The sequence below is a fragment of the Thalassophryne amazonica genome, chromosome 20 (assembly GCF_902500255.1).
Source record: "Thalassophryne amazonica chromosome 20, fThaAma1.1, whole genome shotgun sequence".
In the NCBI taxonomy this organism is placed as follows: domain Eukaryota; kingdom Metazoa; phylum Chordata; class Actinopteri; order Batrachoidiformes; family Batrachoididae; genus Thalassophryne; species Thalassophryne amazonica.
In genome coordinates, this window is record NC_047122.1 from 37,981,749 (window position 1) to 38,001,180 (window position 19,432).

At 40.3% G+C, this 19,432-nt stretch overlaps 2 protein-coding genes across 2 annotated transcripts in view; both read left to right on the forward strand.

Annotated features, from left to right (window-relative positions):
* The first annotated feature begins 1,653 nt into the window (after positions 1 to 1,653).
* Positions 1,654 to 13,946, forward strand: ndufv1 (NADH:ubiquinone oxidoreductase core subunit V1). Its single transcript, XM_034160980.1, is given in 12 exon segments — positions 1,654 to 1,695; positions 1,697 to 1,759; positions 1,857 to 1,939; positions 2,132 to 2,142; positions 2,145 to 2,301; positions 7,057 to 7,240; positions 8,199 to 8,388; positions 11,198 to 11,410; positions 11,868 to 12,034; positions 12,124 to 12,205; positions 12,380 to 12,525; positions 13,716 to 13,946. Coding segments are annotated over 12 exon segments (1,413 nt in total). The 3' UTR covers positions 13,791 to 13,946.
* A 3,063-nt stretch (positions 13,947 to 17,009) lies between these two features.
* LOC117501711 (zinc finger protein 12-like) overlaps positions 17,010 to 19,432 on the forward strand; it is a 33,875-nt gene continuing 31,452 nt past the window's right edge. The window contains exons 1-2 of the mRNA XM_034160681.1: positions 17,010 to 17,549; positions 17,639 to 17,754. Coding sequence (XP_034016572.1) covers positions 17,453 to 17,549; positions 17,639 to 17,754 — 213 coding nt within the window. The 5' untranslated portion in view covers positions 17,010 to 17,452. The remainder of the gene's footprint in view (positions 17,550 to 17,638; positions 17,755 to 19,432) is intronic.

Here is a 19,432-nt window from a genome sequence, read left to right on the forward strand (position 1 = left end):
ATGGAGCTGCACCTTAAACAGAGAAAAAGGAATCAGGCATCAGATAGACAAAAAATACTGTATAATTTGCCAGCATTAATCAACAAGAAAAACAGAAGAAATACTAAGGTGATCGCCGGCCGCTTGCCCTAAGCTTCACTAAAAGACCCAGATTGAAATGTCTCATTTCAATCTGACCTGTATTGTGAAAGCCAAATATATTAACTATTGACTTAAAAATGGTAAGAATGCATATAGTATTTGCATTTGAGAATGTGGAACCATTTCTTGTGTTGGCTTTTCCATAACAAATGCCTCCAATGTTTTAGCACTCAAAATAGTTGCAGATTTCTCTTGGTCATCAAATTAATTAATTGGCTAATGGTTTCAGCTCTGAAAGTGTTCTGCATTGCAATCACAGTGCTAGATGAAAAGCATCATCCTTGTGTAGATGTGCTGTCTTTTTCTCTTGAGACATCAAGGCAACGGTGATGCTGGTAACTCGTTACTTAGTAATGCGTTACTCAATATGATCACTTTTTTCAGTAATGAGTAATCTAATGCATCAATCTTTCCAAATCAGTAATCAGATTAAAGTTACTTCTCCAAGTCATTGCGCGTTACTCTTATTTTTGCATTGCGGGTCGATCGCAGCATTAAACTTGGCCGGTGGGCAGGGGGTCAGGGTTCGACTGAACTGCCCACATTCAGCAAGCTGCGAGCTTTTCCTCCGGGGTTTTGCACTGTAGCTCCGAGTTGGAAAAACAGACGTCATCTCTCAAAGCGCAGTGACGACAACACACCTGCACTGAGTTTTACAAAGACATTTTAATGCTTTTCCCCCCTTTATTTAAAACTGAGTTGAGCCGCTCTGTGTCTCCTCGCTAAAATCAGCTGATCTGCGACGCGTTAACAATACTTTTTTCCAGCACCTAATCTCTCTTTATGAGGACAATATGCCACAAAGAACCCTGATAAAACTTTACCTGTCAATCTGGTCGTGTTTTCTGCATAAATAAACGTTATCCATTCTTCCTGCTCAGATGTCAAAGCAGGGGCGAATCCAGACAGAAAGGGGGCATGGGGAGGGGAGGACGTGGCTCCCCGCAACACCCCTAGATTAAAGAGCCACATTTGAAGTCTTTTTTACTACTGCTACTAATACTACTTATATAATATAATTTCAACTAAAATGTTTAGAGAGATATATTAGAAAGAATTTCATAGTTATATTTATAAACATGTAGGTTAGAAATTGCAAGTTTTACTGTTACAGTGTTGTCAACAGTTAAATATGAGGTCAAGAAAGATGTCTTTTATATAAATAAGTATTTATATTCAAGAAAGGGTGACTATAAAATGAGTATTGGCTAAACGGGTTATCATTTTCATGTTGAGGTGGCGGGGGGTGTTGTCGGCAGCTGCTGAAAGTAACTAGTAATCATACTTAGTTACTTTTAAAATTGAGTAATCAGTAAAGTAATTACGTTTTCCAAGGAGTATCATGAATTGGATTTTTTTTGCAAAGTAACTGGCAACACTGCAAGGCAATCAAATTGCAGATTTTATTGTCGTTTTCTCAAAAAATGGAACTGCAATTGCTGTGCTATACCTTTCTTTTTTAAATAAAGTACATATGAAACACATATCTGACTGGTGATGTTTTGCAGGAGGATGCTGTCCCTGTCTCGGGCAGTAGTGAGCGCGGTGGCACTGCGTGCCAGCTGCTGTCAGTCAAGGCGGTGTGACAACGATCAATAGATTCAATAGTACAGCTCAGGTGTTAAGCTTGTATTCTTTCTGCATAAAATTATGCACATTTGTAAATGATTGCACTGCAGATATGGTTTTATATGTGTTTTTTTTTTTTTTCTCAGAATGCTCCTAAGAAAACAAAATTTGGACCCTTGGCAGATGAGGATAGAATTTTCACAAACCTTTACGGCCGTCATGACTGGAGGTAATGCCTAATGTGCTCTATAAATTCAATCCACATTGACATTAGATAGTTTTCTATTGCACTGCACAAAAGACAAATGTAAAAACTAAAGATGTCACACATGCATGTGTTTTGACATAACATAGCTCTATGCCACATGAAAAATATAAATTGATAGAACATGGTCCACAGATATTCTGTGTTACTCTTGAGGTTGAAGGGGGCCTTGAGCGTGGTGACTGGTACAAGACTAAAGAGATCCTGTTGAAAGGTGTAGACTGGATCCTCAATGAAATTAAGGTGTCTGGCCTGCGTGGAAGAGGTGGAGCTGGTTTTCCTACTGGCATGAAATGGGGTTTCATGAACAAGCCAAGTGATGGCAGGTCAGTCAAGGAGACAAACAATCTGTAAGTTGCATGTGTTGGTATTTCCTAAAACATGGAACTGGACAGAACCATTTTTAACAAGTATTTATGTTATTCACTCTAGTCAAATGTATTATAATACCACTTTACTCTTTTCTACTCTTCCATTTTACTCTTCCTTTTTAGATATTTAGATATACCTTAGTATACTAGCATAGTTCCACCTTAGAATTGGAATATAATATATAAGATATACCTTACTGAATTTTCATATTATACACATTTTCAACAAGACAGGTATTTGTAGCCAAAACTGAAAAAGACATTCGGACAATGAGTGGAGCCTTTGATTATCATGTTGTCAAGCTACACTGCTGGACCTGATTTAAGCATCCCCCTGTGAATGAAAAGGGACAGAACACGTAATGACATAAGTATTACATGTAAACTTATCATGGTCATCCCATCAATGCTTCACTGGATGCCTCATGCCATTCTGCCTGACTGATTTTAATGTAAATTTATTTTAGCTCAATTAATTTTATTTATACAGCACTAAATTACAACAAAGTTGCCTCAAGGCGCTTCACATGAGTAAGGTCTAACCTTACCAAACCCCTAGAGCAAGTGCACAGGTTACAGTGGTAATGACAAACTCCCTTTGATGATATTGAGGAAGAAACCTCAAGCACACCAGACTCAGAGGGGTGATCTCTGAGCCTGTCTGTTAGGGGATATGATGGTCTAGTGGTTAAGCATTGGGCTTGAGATCAGAGGATCCTCTATTCAAATCCCACCCTGACCAGAAAATCACTACGGGCCCATTGGCTAGGTCCCTAATCCCCTAGTTGCTCCTGGTAGGTAGTGACTACCTTGTATGGCAGCACCCTCACATCGGGGTGAATGTGAGGCATTATTTGTAAAGCGGTTTGAGCATCTGATGCAGATGGAAAAGCGCTATGTAAATGCGGCCCATTTACCCACTGCCTAGGCCATTCTAACGGACGGTTTTTGCAAAGTTTTTATCAAGCTGAAGAAACAGAAAAACCAGAGTAGCATCAAAAATAAAGTGCATTACTGAGATGAGCACGCAGTCATTGTCGCCACAGGCAGGGTGTCATGAGAGAGTTCCAGGGCCCTGGGGTGCAGGGCCAGCAGGCATCAGCCTTGCGCAATGTCTTCAGTTCCTGTGACAGAGAGGAAAAAGAGCAGAATCAGTCGGCCAGAAATAACTGCACCTAAGGTATAATTCACCAGCAATAAATCGACAGGGAAGCAGAGAGAATAGTAAAATGATCACCAGCAGCTAGCCCTGAGCTTCACTAACAGACCCATAATTTAGATGAAGTGAGGCCGTGACCTGCTTCTGTTGCTAATAAGATGAGTTGAAGTGATAAGAAGTACAGTTCCATACTATGCCAGTTTGCTAGCCGTGCAAGGAGGAGAATAAATGCATCTTAAATCTGGACTTAAATGTCTTACGGAATCTGAGTGTTTCATCTCTGCAGGGAGATCATTCCACAAAAGAGAGGCACGATAAGAGAAGGCTTTGTGGCCTACAGACTTTTTATTCACCCTAGGGACACAAAGTAGTCCTGCACCCTGAGCATGCAGAGCCCGTGCCAGTATATACGGTGTAATTAGGTCAGCTAAGTAGGGAGGTGGTAGTCTGTGAACAACTTCATAGGTTAGCCAGAGAACCTTAAAATCTGACCTCACAGAGACAGGAAGCCAGTGAAGAGATGCCAAAATCGGTGTAATGTCAGCAAACTTTCTGCTTTTTGTCAAAACTCTTGCCGCAGCATTTTGAATCAATTACAGGCTCCTAAAGCTGGGCTGTGGTAAACCAGAGAATAGAACAGCCCAGCCTAGAAGAGACAAATGCATGGATCAGAGTCTCTGCATCAGCCAATGACAGGATGGGATGAATCTTTGCTGTGTCTCAAAGGTAGAAGAAAGCAGTCATTATGATATTGACATGTAGGTCAAAGGACAGCATGGAATTGATCAAAAATCACTCCAAGGTTCCTCACTTTGTTTGTGTGATGTATGACACACTAGCCTAGTTTAAGCATTAGCTGATCAAATTGATGTCAATGTCTCGTCAGAGCAAGGACCATTGTTTTGGTCTTGTAAGAGTTTAAGAGTAACAAATGGCTGAACATCCATCTTTTCACTGACGCAAGGCAATTCTCTCAAGTCATTGTGTATGAGATTACCAGCAGTAGCAGTGTCATCAGCGTAGCAATGAAAAGTAATCCCATAAAGCTGCAGTATGTGCCCAAGGGATGCTATCTAAAGGGGAAAAAGCAGGGGGCCAAAGACAGACCCCTGTGTGTCCTCGTATTTCATGTCAACAAGGTTAGAGGTATTGTTGTTGTATAGGACCAGTGATGCCGGTAACGCGTTACTTAGTAACGCGTTACTCTAATCTGACCACTTTTTTTAGTAACGAGTAATCTAACGCGTTAATCTTTCCAAATCAGTAATCAGATTAAAGTTACTTCTCCATGTCACTGTGCGTTACTATTATTTTTCATTGTGGGTCGATAACAGCATTAAACTTGGTCCGTGGGCAGGAGGTCGGGGTTCGACTGAACTGCCCACTTTAAGCGAGCTGTGAGCTTTTAATCCGCAGATTTTTGCAGCTGCTCGACTCGTCCTCACCTCTTAAAGCGCGGTGATCAGCACACCTGCACTGAACTTTACAAAGACATTTTTATACTTTTTTTCCTCCTTTATTTAGAATTCTGAGCTGAGCCGCTCTGTATCTGGTCGTTAAAAACAGCTGATCCTCCGCGACGCGTCAACAGCTAACACTATTTTCCACTCAAATGCACCTAAACTCTCTTTCTGAGGACCACATGATGTGAAAACGCAATAAAACTTTCTTACCTGTAAATCTGGTCATGTTTTCTGCATAAATAAATGTTATCCATTCTTTGTGCTCAAACGCCAAAGCAGGGGCGAATCTAGATGGAATGGGGGCGTGGGGCAAGGATGTGCCCCCTCCCCCACAACACCCCTAGATTAAAGGTGCAATTTTGAAGCCGTTTTTTACTACAACTAATATTGCTTAAAATAATATAATTTCGACAAGTAAAATGTTTAGAGAGAATTTAAATGTTAGAAAAAATGTTAGAATTTAATAGTTACCTTTATAAACAATGTAGGCTCGAAATTGCAAGTTTTACTGTTACAGTGCTGTCAACAGTTAAATATGAGGTCAAGAAAGAGGTCTTTATTTTACTTTTTATAAAACAAGTATTTATTTTCATTGAAGTCAAGAAAGGGTGACTATAAAGTGAGTTTTGGCAAAACAGGTATCATTGTCATGTTGAGGTGGCAGAGGGTTGTTGTCGGCAGCTGGGAAAAGTAACTAAAAAAGTAACTAGTAATCTAACTTAGTTACTTTTACAATTGAGTAATCAGTAAAGTAACTAAGTTACTTTTACAATTGAGTAATCAGTAAAGTAACTAAGTTACTTTTTCAAAGTAACTGTGGCAACACTGTATAGGACATAGTGAGAGCAACTGGTTAGGTATGATGTCGACCATGGGAGGACAATCCCAGTAATCCAAAAATGATTCTCCGCCTATCAGTAGAATACGGTGATCCACCGCATCAAAAGCAATGCTAAGATCTAACAAGACCAGAACCGTAGTGGTGTCTGAATTCATTGCAAGCAGATCATTTACCACTTTAGTGAGAACTGTCTCTATGGAATGGTGTGGGCTAAATGTAGACTGCAGTGGTTCAAAGAGATTATTCTCTGTAAGGTGGTCCATGAGCTTCTGTGAAACCACTTCTTCAACAATTTTAGAACAAAATTATAGGTTTGATATTGGCCTATCATTTTTCAATAGACTATAGTCAAGGTTAGGTTTCTTAAGTAATGGTTTAATCACTGCAGATTTGAAACTTTTAGGAACAGATCCCAAGCTGAGTGACAGATTAATAATTTTCAGTACAGTAGGCCCAAGGGTAGGCCACAGGTACTTAAACAGTTTTGTTGTTCTGACTGTTAGGGGAGGTGATGGTCCAGTGGTTAAGCATTGGGCTTGAGACCGGGGGATCCTTGGTTCAAATCCCAGCCTGACCGGAAAATCACTAAGGGCCCTTGGGCAAAGTCCTTAATCCCCTAGTTGCTCGCCGTGTGTAGCGAGTACCTTGTGAGGCATCCTGCACCCTGACATCGGGGTGAATGTGAGGCATTATTGTAAAGCGCTTTGAGCGTCTGATGCAGATGGAAAAGCACTATATAAATGCAGTCCATTTACCTTTTGGTATAGGGTTGAAAAGACAGGTTGTGCTTTTAACAGAAGTTACAGGTTTTGCCCAGTGAAATAATATCAAACTCTGTAAATCTAGGTTTGATGTATCAGTAATGGCATCCACAGTGGCCAGACTAAGGCATGCTGGAATATATTTAACCTAATGTCATCTATTTTCTTCTCGAAGTAATCCAAGAAATCTTGGGCTATAAATGAAGAGTGACTTACAGGCGGATGTCCTTGAATAAGTGTTGGCACCGTGTGAACAGAAGCTTACTTTGAATTATATGTGTTTTTGTTAATCAAATCTGAGTAGTAGGCCCGCTTTTGTAATCACAGTGCATGCTTATAGTCTAGAATAGCATCGCGCCAGGCGAGGTGGAATACTGTTTTGAACTACACCATTTTTGTTCTAGACCTCTATACTTATACTTGAGACCACGTATGTGATCATTGAACCAAGGCGAGTGTGTATAAAGATGTGTTCACCTCCCTCAGACCAAAGTACCTGGTGGTGAATGCGGACGAGGGGGAGCCTGGCACGTGTAAGGACAGAGAGATCATGCGACATGATCCACACAAGCTCGTGGAGGGTTGCCTCGTTGCTGGAAGGGCCATGGGGGCCCGTGCTGCCTATATCTATATCAGAGGAGAATTCTACAATGAGTCATCCAACCTTCAGGTGAGAGGGGGCAGAACTTTATAGTGAATTTCTGAAAGAAGGTCCCGGCTGAAATGGGAGGTGGGGGGGCCCAAACCTGACCAAAAGTGCATTGTTTGATGTACCTTGATACCTGGTGAAGCATGCCCTTAATGAACTAGCATGAAATCACAACATGATATGTACTTTAGTTAATTGTTGGTGAAAAATCTTTTGGGGCTTGCCTCATCAATGAGTTAAATTTTTGGTACGAGTGTAATATGAAGGTACAAAAATTATCTATGTATACCTTAGTTCATCAAAATACTAAGGTAATTGACTACCATATAAATTGCAATGAGATGAGTCCCCAAAGATGATTTATTATTTGTATTTTTTATTTTGGAAATGATGTATATATTTCATGTTTGTCAAGCACATGATCTGCTTAGTGGATACATGAATGTGAATTTTGATGATAAGGTGCAACAACTCTATTTTGATTTTGTTCTAAATGAGGTGCTTTTGTCCTTTTGAACCTGACCAGGTGTGTTGAGGTCGTGGTCATCTGATCAATCAGCCATTAATGATAGATTAATTTAAAGTGTAGTAACAGTGTGCAGCAGGGTCTATTTTGCACAAGGCTCTCAAATGCATAAAAATGGTTAACTTGCATCACTGTGAGCTCCGGGGCTGCTTCATCTGTTTTTCAAACACGTGCTTTGTCCAGCTTGTCCTCTGTCAGAATCGTCCAAACACTAAACTGTAAGAATGAACAGTTTCACCCCCAAATATGAAAGTACTTCAGAATATTGTGTGACCTCATAACAAATATACGTACAATATTATTTCAGTGTTATTTTGAACTATTGGGGGTTTCGCGAACCAACTTCTTGGTGCACCAGCTGGACTGGTACTTTCTTCTATATATTCCTTTAAGTATGTGTAACAGGACAGTAAATTATAATCTGACTGTTCTTTCTTTAATTTCTGTATGTAGGTGGCAATCAATGAGGCCTACGCTGCTGGACTTATTGGAAAAAATGCCTGTGGGTCTGGTTATGAGTTTGATGTCTTTGTGATGCGTGGTGCTGGAGCATACATCTGTGGAGAGGAAACTGCTCTTATTGAGTCTTTGGAGGGGAAGCAGGGCAAGCCTCGCCTCAAACCCCCTTTTCCTGCTGATGTGGGTGAGTATCAGTGAGCTTTGCCATGTCCATTAAGAATTTATGTTGGAATAACTGGTCACTTTTATACTTCAGTATCCGATATCACTGTTTTTCTTTTTTTCCAGTTTGATCATATTTTATACATCTTGCAAACTGACAACAGTGTAGCCTTTTTTCATAAATAATACAAAATGTTATTTTAATACAGTAGAATGGTAGAAATAAGGGGAAGTTTTGATGGTTGGTGGACTTTGAAAAAGGTGGTGGGGGATTTTTTTTTTTTAATTTATTAATTTTTTGATTTATGGCTGCTGTGTGTCAGATATTCACATTTACTACGTTATGCGGTGTTAGCCCTGATAGATTTGATAGAACTTTATTGATCCCTTGGGAAGACTCCCTCTGGGAAATTAAGGGAACACCCAGCTGTCCCAATATATTGTGTTTTTGCTGGACCTATAAAAGGGTGGGCATGATTTTTGTATATTTGGTAGAGAATATTACAGGAAATGTTCAGTTACTTTGTTTAACCCCCAAAACGTGAATCAGCTGCAAATTGCGAATTATCCACAAACCGTTAATTGCAAAACATAAATGCTGAAAAGATTTCTCCCAAAACATGAACGCGGGTGTCGCAAAATGTGAATATGATTATTAATAAACTTTTTTTTCTCATTTTCAGTAGTTTATGGATTTCCGTTTACAGATCACTTACTGCAGGAAATCTTGATCGCAAACCCTATGACCGCAAAAATGATTTATTTTATTTTTTTATTTTTTGGTGGGGAGTGGGGTCACCACAGCCGGTGAGGTGCGGAGGTGATCCGAGCAGCTGTCACTTCTGTTGTCAAGTGCCCGGCCTCGCTGGGTGTATCCCGCTCCAGGGACAGTGTGATCAGTTGAGGGGTTTGACTGGGACGGTCCACCTGTCAAACTCAGAGAGGACAGAAAGCTCCCCCTCCCGTAAATGGCTCAATAATCCTAAGAGAAACATTGTAGAAAAGCAAACAACACTAGTTTCTAACCTCAGGTAGGTAGACTACGAACTACAACCTTATTTTCAATCCATATGAGCCATACTCTGAGCTGCAAAAATATTAATCTGAATGAGCAGACGGCAGAGAAACGGGAATGTAGGGACCGTCTACAAAGTACAAAAACAAGACACCAGAAAAATATTTAATAAATTCAGGTGTGGTTTCACCAAATTCACTGCACACATCAGTGGTCTCCTGCTGGGTATACTACAGCACTCACTTTGGAAAAATGTGCAAAAATTGAATTTTAGTGAATTTTATTGCTCATTTTATGACTTTTTTTAATGATACAAACATTCAATTTTTGCACATTTTGTGCAAAAAAAATGTCGCTACACTGTATAACATTGACACTCTTGAAAACTTAAACAAAAAAAAACTAACAAACTTCAAAACTGGCAAACTTCATAATGATATATTTATATTTTTGCATCTTTCCATACATATTTCAGTTGTGATGCATTCCAGAAGATTTTCCACAGCCATTCTCATTTGCTCTTTAATTTTGTAATTAAGGTTTTGTCAACATAATAATAATAATAATAATAATGGTAAACCTATACCCAGCAATGGTGGATTACACAAGACATGCTACTCACATTTTACTGACTCAGAAAGAACTACAAAGAACATCAAAAGTAAAGCAGAAACTGCAGCTTCTATACATACTATAGGTATGTAACTTCATGTAAGCTTAAATTTTGTATATGATGAATCAAACACTGTGACTCACTGACTCTGGAGCATTGCCTTTGCTTACTTGGGTGGCTGTTTTTGAAGATCGTGAAGTATTACTGTAATTACTTATTCTCCAGCAATTACATGATTGGAATACCACATACCACATACATTCCACAATACTGCACAGCAATTGCATATTTAGAATACTGTATCTCATGACTAATTGATTTCATGGTAATTGTGATTTTATGCAATTGCATGATTGTGTCATAAAACTGGTGTTCTACGTTGGTAATTGTAACCAAAAAAAAAAACTAAATGTGGAGATGCAAACATTTGTGCATGTCTGCGAAACAATGTTCTATGCACAGATCTGTGCAAATGTGCCAGACATGATATGTCATAACATCACTGGATGCAGTACTTTAGATAATGTACTTTAGATAAGAGATCATGAAGATACTGATAAGGACGGCAGTGACGGTAGTAACTGATCACTATTTTCTTGCTTGTTTAATAATAAAATCCATAAATAACGAAAGTATTTCTTACAAGTTATTACATGTTATTTTGACCCCCCCCCCCTTTTTTTTAAATAACATATACTTGATGTATGTTGACATTTTGGGCCTGTGGTTGTCATTAACGCTGAAAATTCACGATTGTGAAAATAAGCATGTGGTTTGAGATACTATAGGCTTTCATTTGCCAATATTTTCACACCCACCCCAGATGTAGGTCATAGTCTCAAAACTCCAGAAGATGTTAATTACACAGCCCGTGGTCTATGCGCCATGTGGCGCCCAGAGCGCCACATTCATTTGCAATGGTGTTTGGTTTCAGCGAGAAAGGGGAAGAGCTTAGCAAAGACCTGGTGGACATACAGCGTGATCTCATAAACACTTTTGCTGTGCTGTGGCTCATACAGACAATTTAATGACTTTTTAACAGTTATGATGCAAGTCTTTGAATTTCCACATCATGAAATCTATCATAGTAGAACCCCACATTCCTGAACTTTGGCTTGTTTGAAATAGTAGTACTCAATAGGGAATTTTGTCCTTGGAGACCGTGATGACTGACGACAGTTTATGTCTGCTGCTTTCTTTAAGGTGTGTTTGGTTGCCCAACAACCGTTGCCAATGTGGAGACCGTATCTGTGGCCCCCACCATCTGTCGTCGTGGAGGATCGTGGTTTTTGAGCTTTGGTAGAGAGAGGAACTCGGGCACGAAGCTCTTCAACATCTCTGGCCATGTTAACCACCCGTGTACTGTGGAGGAAGAGATGTCTATCCCCATGAAAGAACTCATCGAGAAGCATGCAGGTGCCCTTGAATCGTTATGCAGAAATTTTCATCAGTGATTCTGTGGATAACATGAATGATGTTGTAATTATGACTTCGGCAGAATTTGGTCATTTAAATTTGAGAATATGCATTTTTGATGGTTGCTTGAGCAAATTTGGTTTGAAATATTTGTTAAATTTTGTTGTCGTGAACGGGATGTGACGTTCTATGCTTTGTTGTACTTGACGATCGTTAATTTACAGATTTTTAGATTGAATTATTGGACTAAAGAAGAGATAAAATTAAGAATTTCTCAAGCTCTAGATTTCTCCAATAAATTGATGTGAATAGCTTCTGAATTCCTCACACTAGATGCGTTCCCCTGTGCCAAGGGGGTCACAGCTGGAAAGATTAAGACAGATTTACCCGACCTAGATTTTTTTTTTTCTTTATCCTTTTCCGTGTGTCTTAATTGAAATAAACATCTGTCTCGTAGGTGGAGTACGTGGCGGCTGGGATAATTTGCTGGCTGTAATCCCTGGTGGCTCCTCAACACCCCTCATTCCCAAAAGTGTATGTGAGGAAGTTCTCATGGACTTTGATGCCCTCATCCAAGCTCAGAGTGGTCTGGGCACAGCTGCTTTGATTGTCATGGACAAATCTGTAAGCACGTCAGGTTTATGTCTTCATTTGAAATGTCCCTTTAAAGAAATTATTCAGTACCTGTTATAACGGATGCATTGTTTTTGCAGACTGACATTATCAGAGCTATCGCGCGCCTGATCGAGTTCTACAAGCACGAGAGCTGTGGCCAGTGCACTCCCTGCAGAGAGGGCAAGTGTCCTGTAATTCTATGCATCATTGGTGCAAGCGTTTGAGATAATTACACAGATTTATCTAATCCGATGTAGTTGAGACTTTACTGGGCTAAAAATTCTTTCTGCCAGTCATGCATTTAACATGCCCCTAAATTCACTTTTTTCTCCACTTGCTTTCTGCTCTTTATAGGAGTGGATTGGATGAACAGGATGATGTGGCGTTTTGTGCAGGGTAATGCGCGGCCAGCAGAGATAGACATGATTTGGGAGCTCAGTAAGCAGATTGAGGGACACACCATCTGTGCCCTTGGTGACGGCGCAGCCTGGCCCGTGCAGGTAAACACACACACACACACACACACACGGCCATATTACACTGCTGCTAGAAATGTCTGGAAGTGATTGCCACTTTATTAGGCGCACCTACCTCTGTGTAATGTTATTATTCACAGAGGATGCAATGCTGTTGTATTGTATTGCACTACAGTGAATGGTGTATTCAACAAAGGCAGATAAAACACCTCCTCCATGGTAACCATAGAATTCAGTTAACAGCCCTTGAATGTAGTTTCAAACTTTTTTTTTTTTTTGTAACTGGGATTTATTAAGTTGTTTTCATGGGATAAACACAAATGGAATATATTCCATAATACATTGCAGTCTTCACTGACGTTCCCTGTAAGTTAACAGATCTATTGTACTAAACACCGCAACAGCAGTAAGTCCCTTTGGCTGCTCCCTTGTTTGCACTCGGGGTCGCCACCAGTGGCGGTCCTAGAGTGATTTACTCCCCGGGCGAAACCCCCTGCGACAGATCATCCAATCATCATGCAGAAGCTGAGCGTCCGGGCCAGCCCACTGCCCCATAGACCCCCAGACACGCTGAGCGTCCGACGGGCGGGACAAAGCCCAGCATTTATCCAATGACTCGTCTCGTTTCGCTGCATGCTTTGTGTTGCTATTGAACTCTGTGGACCGTTTAAAGCACTGTGAAGCTGTGGGAATGAGTGAGGGGAAAGCCGCGTCGTTACCAGTGATAAGAAGCTGATTCTGAACAAAAGTTGAGCACGTTGTAACCACGAACCCCCTGTCAGGACAACCCCCCCCCACCCCGTTTTTTTTTTTTCCCCCCCGCACGGTCATGCCGCCCCGGGCGGCTGCCCAGTCGGCCCGTCTCCAGGACTGCTCCTGGTCGCCACAGCAAATCCAAGGTGGATCTGCATGTTGAATTGGCACAGGTTTTACGCCGGATGCCCTTCCTGATGCAACTTCACATTACATGGAGAAATGTGGCAGGGGTGGGATTTGAACCTGGAACCTTCTGCGCTGAAACCAAGCGAATTAACCACTTGGCCACCACCCCTGCTACTAAACACCGTAATTTCCAACAATTAACATTTCTACATAATTAAAAAGCTCAATTCTTCAGTCATTAGATGCAACTTCTGCTTTATCTGCTCTGTTTATCTGCTTTGTTTCTGTTTCATTCTGAATAACTTGTTTTCATCTGTTTTCTGTATTCAAAGGGATTGATCAGGCACTTCAGGCCTGTGATGGAAAGCCGAATTACTGAATTTCAGAAACAGCAGGCCACAGCATGAATGGTTCATCTCCTTGGACTTGTTCCTTTAAACCTACATTCTTCTCATTTGCAAATTATTTAAAACGATAATGTGCTGTCACATCATCACCAGGTTTCTGCATTGGTATGTCTCGTGTCTTGAAGTAGTTAATAAAGTGACTCTTAAATCACTTTAGATTGTGTCTATGAACTCTTCTTGTGGTAATTATGATGGTTTTGTGCTCCACATTTAGGATAATATCTTTATTCATATATTTGAGCAAATTTTTACAGTTTAACAGCGTTATTAATCATTTCAGTTTCTAAAATTGAAACGCTGTGAAAAGACCTTTGGAACAGCCACTGACCTGAAGGCCTTCCAAGAGATGCACCCTGAGGCACAACAGGGAGCAGAAAACTGAGTAAAACCAAGAAAAAAAATTTGTAGACTGCGTACGTCTGTCAGTGGTATAAGAATAAATTGGAACATTTCCAGAACAATTAACCAATAAGAATTTTAAAAAGGTGAGTGAAGTGCTATATAAATGCAGTCCATTTACCATTTACATGATTTGGAAAGGCACACACCTGTCTACATATAAGGTCCCACAGTTGACAGCGTATGTCAGAGCACAAAACCAGCACAAAACCAAGCATGAAGTCAAAGGAATTATCTTGAGGCACAAAACTGGGGAAGAGCTTTGAAGATTCCAATGAGCACAGTGGCCTCTATCGTCTGTAAATGGAAGAGGATAAGATCCACCAGGTCTCTTCCTAGAGCTGGCCGCACATCTAAACTAAGCGATCAGGGGAGAAGGGCCTTAGTCAGGGAGGTGACCAAGAACCCGATGGTTATGCTGTCAGAGCTCCAGCATTCCTCTGTGGAGAGAGAAGAACCTTCAAGAAGGACAACCATCTCTGCAGCAATCCACCAATCAGGCCTGTATGGTAGAGTGGCCAGATAGAAGTCTCTCATTAGTAAAAGGCACATGGCAGCCTGCCAGGAGTTTGCTAAAGGGCACCTGAAGGACTCTCAGACCATGAGACACAAAATTCTCTGGTCTGAAGAGACAAAGACTGAGCTCTTTGGCATGAATGCGGGAGTCATGTTTGGAGGAAACCAGGCACCATCCCTACAGTGAAGCATGGTGGTGGCAGCATCCTGCTGTGTGGATGTTTTCAGTGGCAGGAAATGGGGGCCCGAGTTAGGATTGAGGGAAAGATGAACGCAGCACTGTACACAGACATCCCGGATAAAAACCTGCACCTCAGACTGGGGGAAATTGTTCATCTTTAGATATCAAAGGAGTGGCTTCAGGACAACACTGTAAATGTCCTTAACCCCTTAATGCCTGAATTTATATAGCTGTATATAAAAAAAAGTTTTGTGTATGTTTTTGTCTTTAAGTAGATGGTAAATAATGTTGAGATTATTAATTTCACTTTTGCACAAAAATAGTAATTTTGGTATTTTGGTAATAATTTACGTTATAATGTTATAATAATAATAATGGTATGTTGCAAATTTGCAACAACAGGCATACTGGTCAATTTGGTATGTTGCATATTTGAGTCAAATATTGTAGCATATATGCAACAATGGGCGTTAAGGGGTTAAGTGTGCCAGCCAGAGCCCAGACCTGAATCTGATTGAACATCTCTGGAGAGATCTGACAATGGCTGTGCTCCCCATCCAACCTAATGTAGCTTGAGAGCTGCTGCAAAGAGGAATGGACAAAACTGCCCAAAGATAGGTGCACCAAGCTTGTGGCATCACGTTCAAGAAGACTTGAGGCTGTAATTTCTACCAAAGGTGCATCAACAAAGTATTGAGCAAAGGGTGTGTACTTGCCTATGCATGACTTCTTCATTTGTTTTTTTATAAATTGCAAAAATTAAAACAAAAAAAACTTTAATGTCATTATGGGGTGTCGTGAGTAGAATTTTGAGTGGGAAAAAAAAAATTATTCTGGAAGAAGGCTGTAACAACAAAATGGGTGTTTCACTGAGGTTTACTCAAAATGCCATATTGTTTATGGCGTATTTATGGACGATGGTACAGATGTCCTCTGTAAATTTTGTGTAAACAAACGGTGAGCCTTGTGCATTTCATGAGTTTCTTTAAAGCTTTTAATGTTGTGAAAGCTAAAAATGTATTGCAGCGTTTGAGCATGATTTATTTCATTTTGCGCTGTGTAATATCGCGATAGTGACTTGAGGGGCCCATGTCACGTGATGTGGGCTAGACGCTAGCTTCACTTTGGCAGACGGCTTACCGGTAAGAAATGGACATATTGATTAAAATCAGAATATCAATATATCGCAACGTTAAAGAAGGAAACACATGTGTACCCTTTAAATTCTGAATATTGTTTGCGCTAGGTTTGACTTCAGCCTCCTCTTTGGTTGTGGTTTACGTTGAAAAGTACTGTCACTTAGTGACTTACAGTTTTGTACCAATCTCTGCTCTGCTCCACCACATTAAACAGTTAAAATAAAAGTCAGGGTGTGCATGTCGTGTAGGCGTTCAACTTTACTACAAGAGGTTTAACAAAAATATCCCATTAACCATTTAGGAGTTAGCCCAATTTTTTTTTTTTTTTTTTTTTTTTTTTTTAGGCCATTAGTAAGGAAAACCCATAAATAGAAGGATCACTTTTGCAGCCAAATCAGGAGATATCATACATGACCATTTCCATGTTATGGAATATGTTTTGGGCTTTGTTCACGTCAATCATTAAGAAATACAAGCACTAATAAATCTGTCGTGATTAGGCAGAGAATGGTTTTCTTAAAAAAAAAAAAAAGTGAAATTTCAACTACAATTTGCTAGATATCACATGAGCGACTCGAGGCCAGATTTGTTTTCTTGTATGCAAGTCTTTCTCTGTTCCACTCCACCGTGAAGCTGTGACTATTGATGCAACAGACAAAAGTTGCACTGTGCATAATTTCATTAATCACATTATGTGAAGAATATAACTTGTTCTGAGTAGTCACAGGTGTTTTGGTGGCTTCTCTCACTTGTTTTTTCCTTGCTTGGTCACTCAGTTTTTGAGAACTCCCTGTCCAGATAGATTTACCATAAATTAACATACTGTTTGTATTTGTGATTGATGTAAGTCCAAGACACATTCAGGGACTTGGAAAAGGACATGTATCCATAGCCTGAGTTGTCTGCAGAGAAGTAGCTGTCAAAGTGATTATTTTGTATTTTAACAACAATCCTTATATTTCCCTTTTCCTCTGAATATACTGAGACTGTAATTCCTAAATGTTAATGTGGTTTTATTTATTTTTATTATAAACTCCTTGCAAATACAAGCACATCTTTAGTGTTTCATTTAAATTCCTCTGTAAGAACAGATTTCAACATTTTGTTGTTATGAACAATCATGCGCTTGCGTATGCTGACGAAATAAGCCTTGTCTCTTCTCATGCCTTGTGGTCACAGTGAGTGGAATATGCGGGTATAGAAAATAAATGATTAGAATTACAGATGCAAAATCACAAAATTCTATCACTGCCCAAATGCTTATGCACCTTACTGTATTAATAAGCTAACGCTGAAATTGCTTGTTGTTCTGTGCAGTCTTCTACACTAATAATCCTTGTACTTTGACTGTCAGAAAGGTGTGTGTTCTGCATGGCTGTGTTATTGTACCATAGTGGGTTGACGGGTCAGAAATTTGTAACGTCAGCATGCACCGAGTGAAGACGGAACAAGTCATTGTTGGAAGTGAGATGATGCCCTCACCACAGATAAAGTCTGAGCCTGTGACCATCCCTCTGCAAATTTGTAAGCACTTACATCAAATCTGTAAAACCTTATGTCATGTCTTATGGTGTAAATAATAATAAGTGATGAGTGTTCACTTTGTGATGCAGATAATAATGAGAAAATGCAGTGTTTCCAGTGCTTTATCACCTTCTCTGACCCCAAGGCCATGGAGAGGCACATGAAACAGAGTCATCGGGAGCTTTATAACCTGCAGCTGCAGCAGGTACTCAAAATCAGTAAAATACCTGTTCAGATTTCTAGATGATCCTTTGTTGGGATCCAGTTCCTTATGCTTAATTCAACTAAAATATTCAGTCTGATTTATTTACCAGGTACCCATTAGGTTTATGTAGTGAACCTCACAAGGAACCCGATTATGACACAATCGGGTTCCTTGTTCATCCGCTTTCCTCGGCTCATTTTCATTTGTTGTAGGCTTATAGACTATGTTCATTCTATGTTAACTTTTCTGCCAATCATATTATTTAAATACATATTACTTGTCTCACTGGCCATAGGCAATAATGTGAACGATATTGACTACAACAGCATAAGACTGGCTAGAAACCTGCACCAGCAATGAACAAGAAGACCTGGTGAACCACTTCAGGGGGAGAGAGAGTTATCTCCTCATTCACAAGTAAATCAGGAGATGATGGGGAGGTGATGGTGTAGTGGTTGGAGTGTAGTAGCTGGGCTTGAGTCCAGAGGATCCTCGGTTCAAACCCCAGCCAGACCAGAAAATCACTAAGAGCTCTTGGGCAAGGTCCTTAATGCCCAAGTTGCTCCCGGTGTGTAGTGAGTACCTTGTGAGGCATCATTGTAAAGTACTTTGAGCGTCTGATGCAGATGGAAAAGCGCTATATGAATGCAGTCTATTTACCATTTAAATGACGAAATGCCTTTGGCTTCAGAATAATTTTTTTAACATGAAAATTAGCACACATACAACACAAACCTGGCTTAATAAAACAGGCCAAAACAAAACAAGCAAATGAATGGAATGATATGCAAGTTGGGCAGCATAGTGGATTACTGGTTAGCACTGTTACTTCATAGCAAGAAGGTCATGGGATCAATTCCTAACTATGGCCTTTCTGTGTGGAGTTTGCATGTTCTCTTCGTGTTAGCATAGGTTCTCTCTGGGTGCTCAGGCTTCCTCCCACATCCAAAGATATAGGTTAGGTGAATTGAAAACTTTAAATTGTCTGTAGGTGTGTGTGCGGGTGTGAATGTGTTTGTATGTGGCTCTGTAACAGACTGGTGTCCTGTCCAGGGTGTACCCCGCCTCATGCCGTATGACTGCTGGGATACGCTACACCCCCACCCCCCCATCTGTGACCCTTAATTGGAGTAAGCAGTTGAAGATGAGTGAGTGATATGCAAGTTGGACAGGAACTAAACAATTACTGAAAATATGTTTGTTTGAGACTGACACATAATGTCGAGGCCATGACTCTGGTATCTTATGGGAAGTAAGTCAGTCCTGCACAGGCCCAAGGACCTTTGGGCTTGTGCTTATTCCTGGATACCATAGCGTAAAGTGGATGAGAGTCTACAACTCAACTTGTGTGGAATACCAGTCCATCACAACTTATTACCATAAGCTAAGGCTGGTGCTCATTTACAGCTGGATGCACTGGGACAATTCATATGAATTGTGTTGTCTAATGTCAGACTGGTAGCCTGAAGCACACACCTGAAAATAAACCCCAGTTTGTATATTGGTTGTCCATATTGTATCCCACAGAGCCTCCTGCTCTGCTGTATATTGTGGGAATTAGTTCATAATACCTCTGACAGCCAGCAGTGAAAGGGTGGAAGTTGTGATCACTCTTTATGTGTGGATAACCAAACTCAAGGTGATTTTATGAATTACTATGAGAATTTGTGATTTTCTT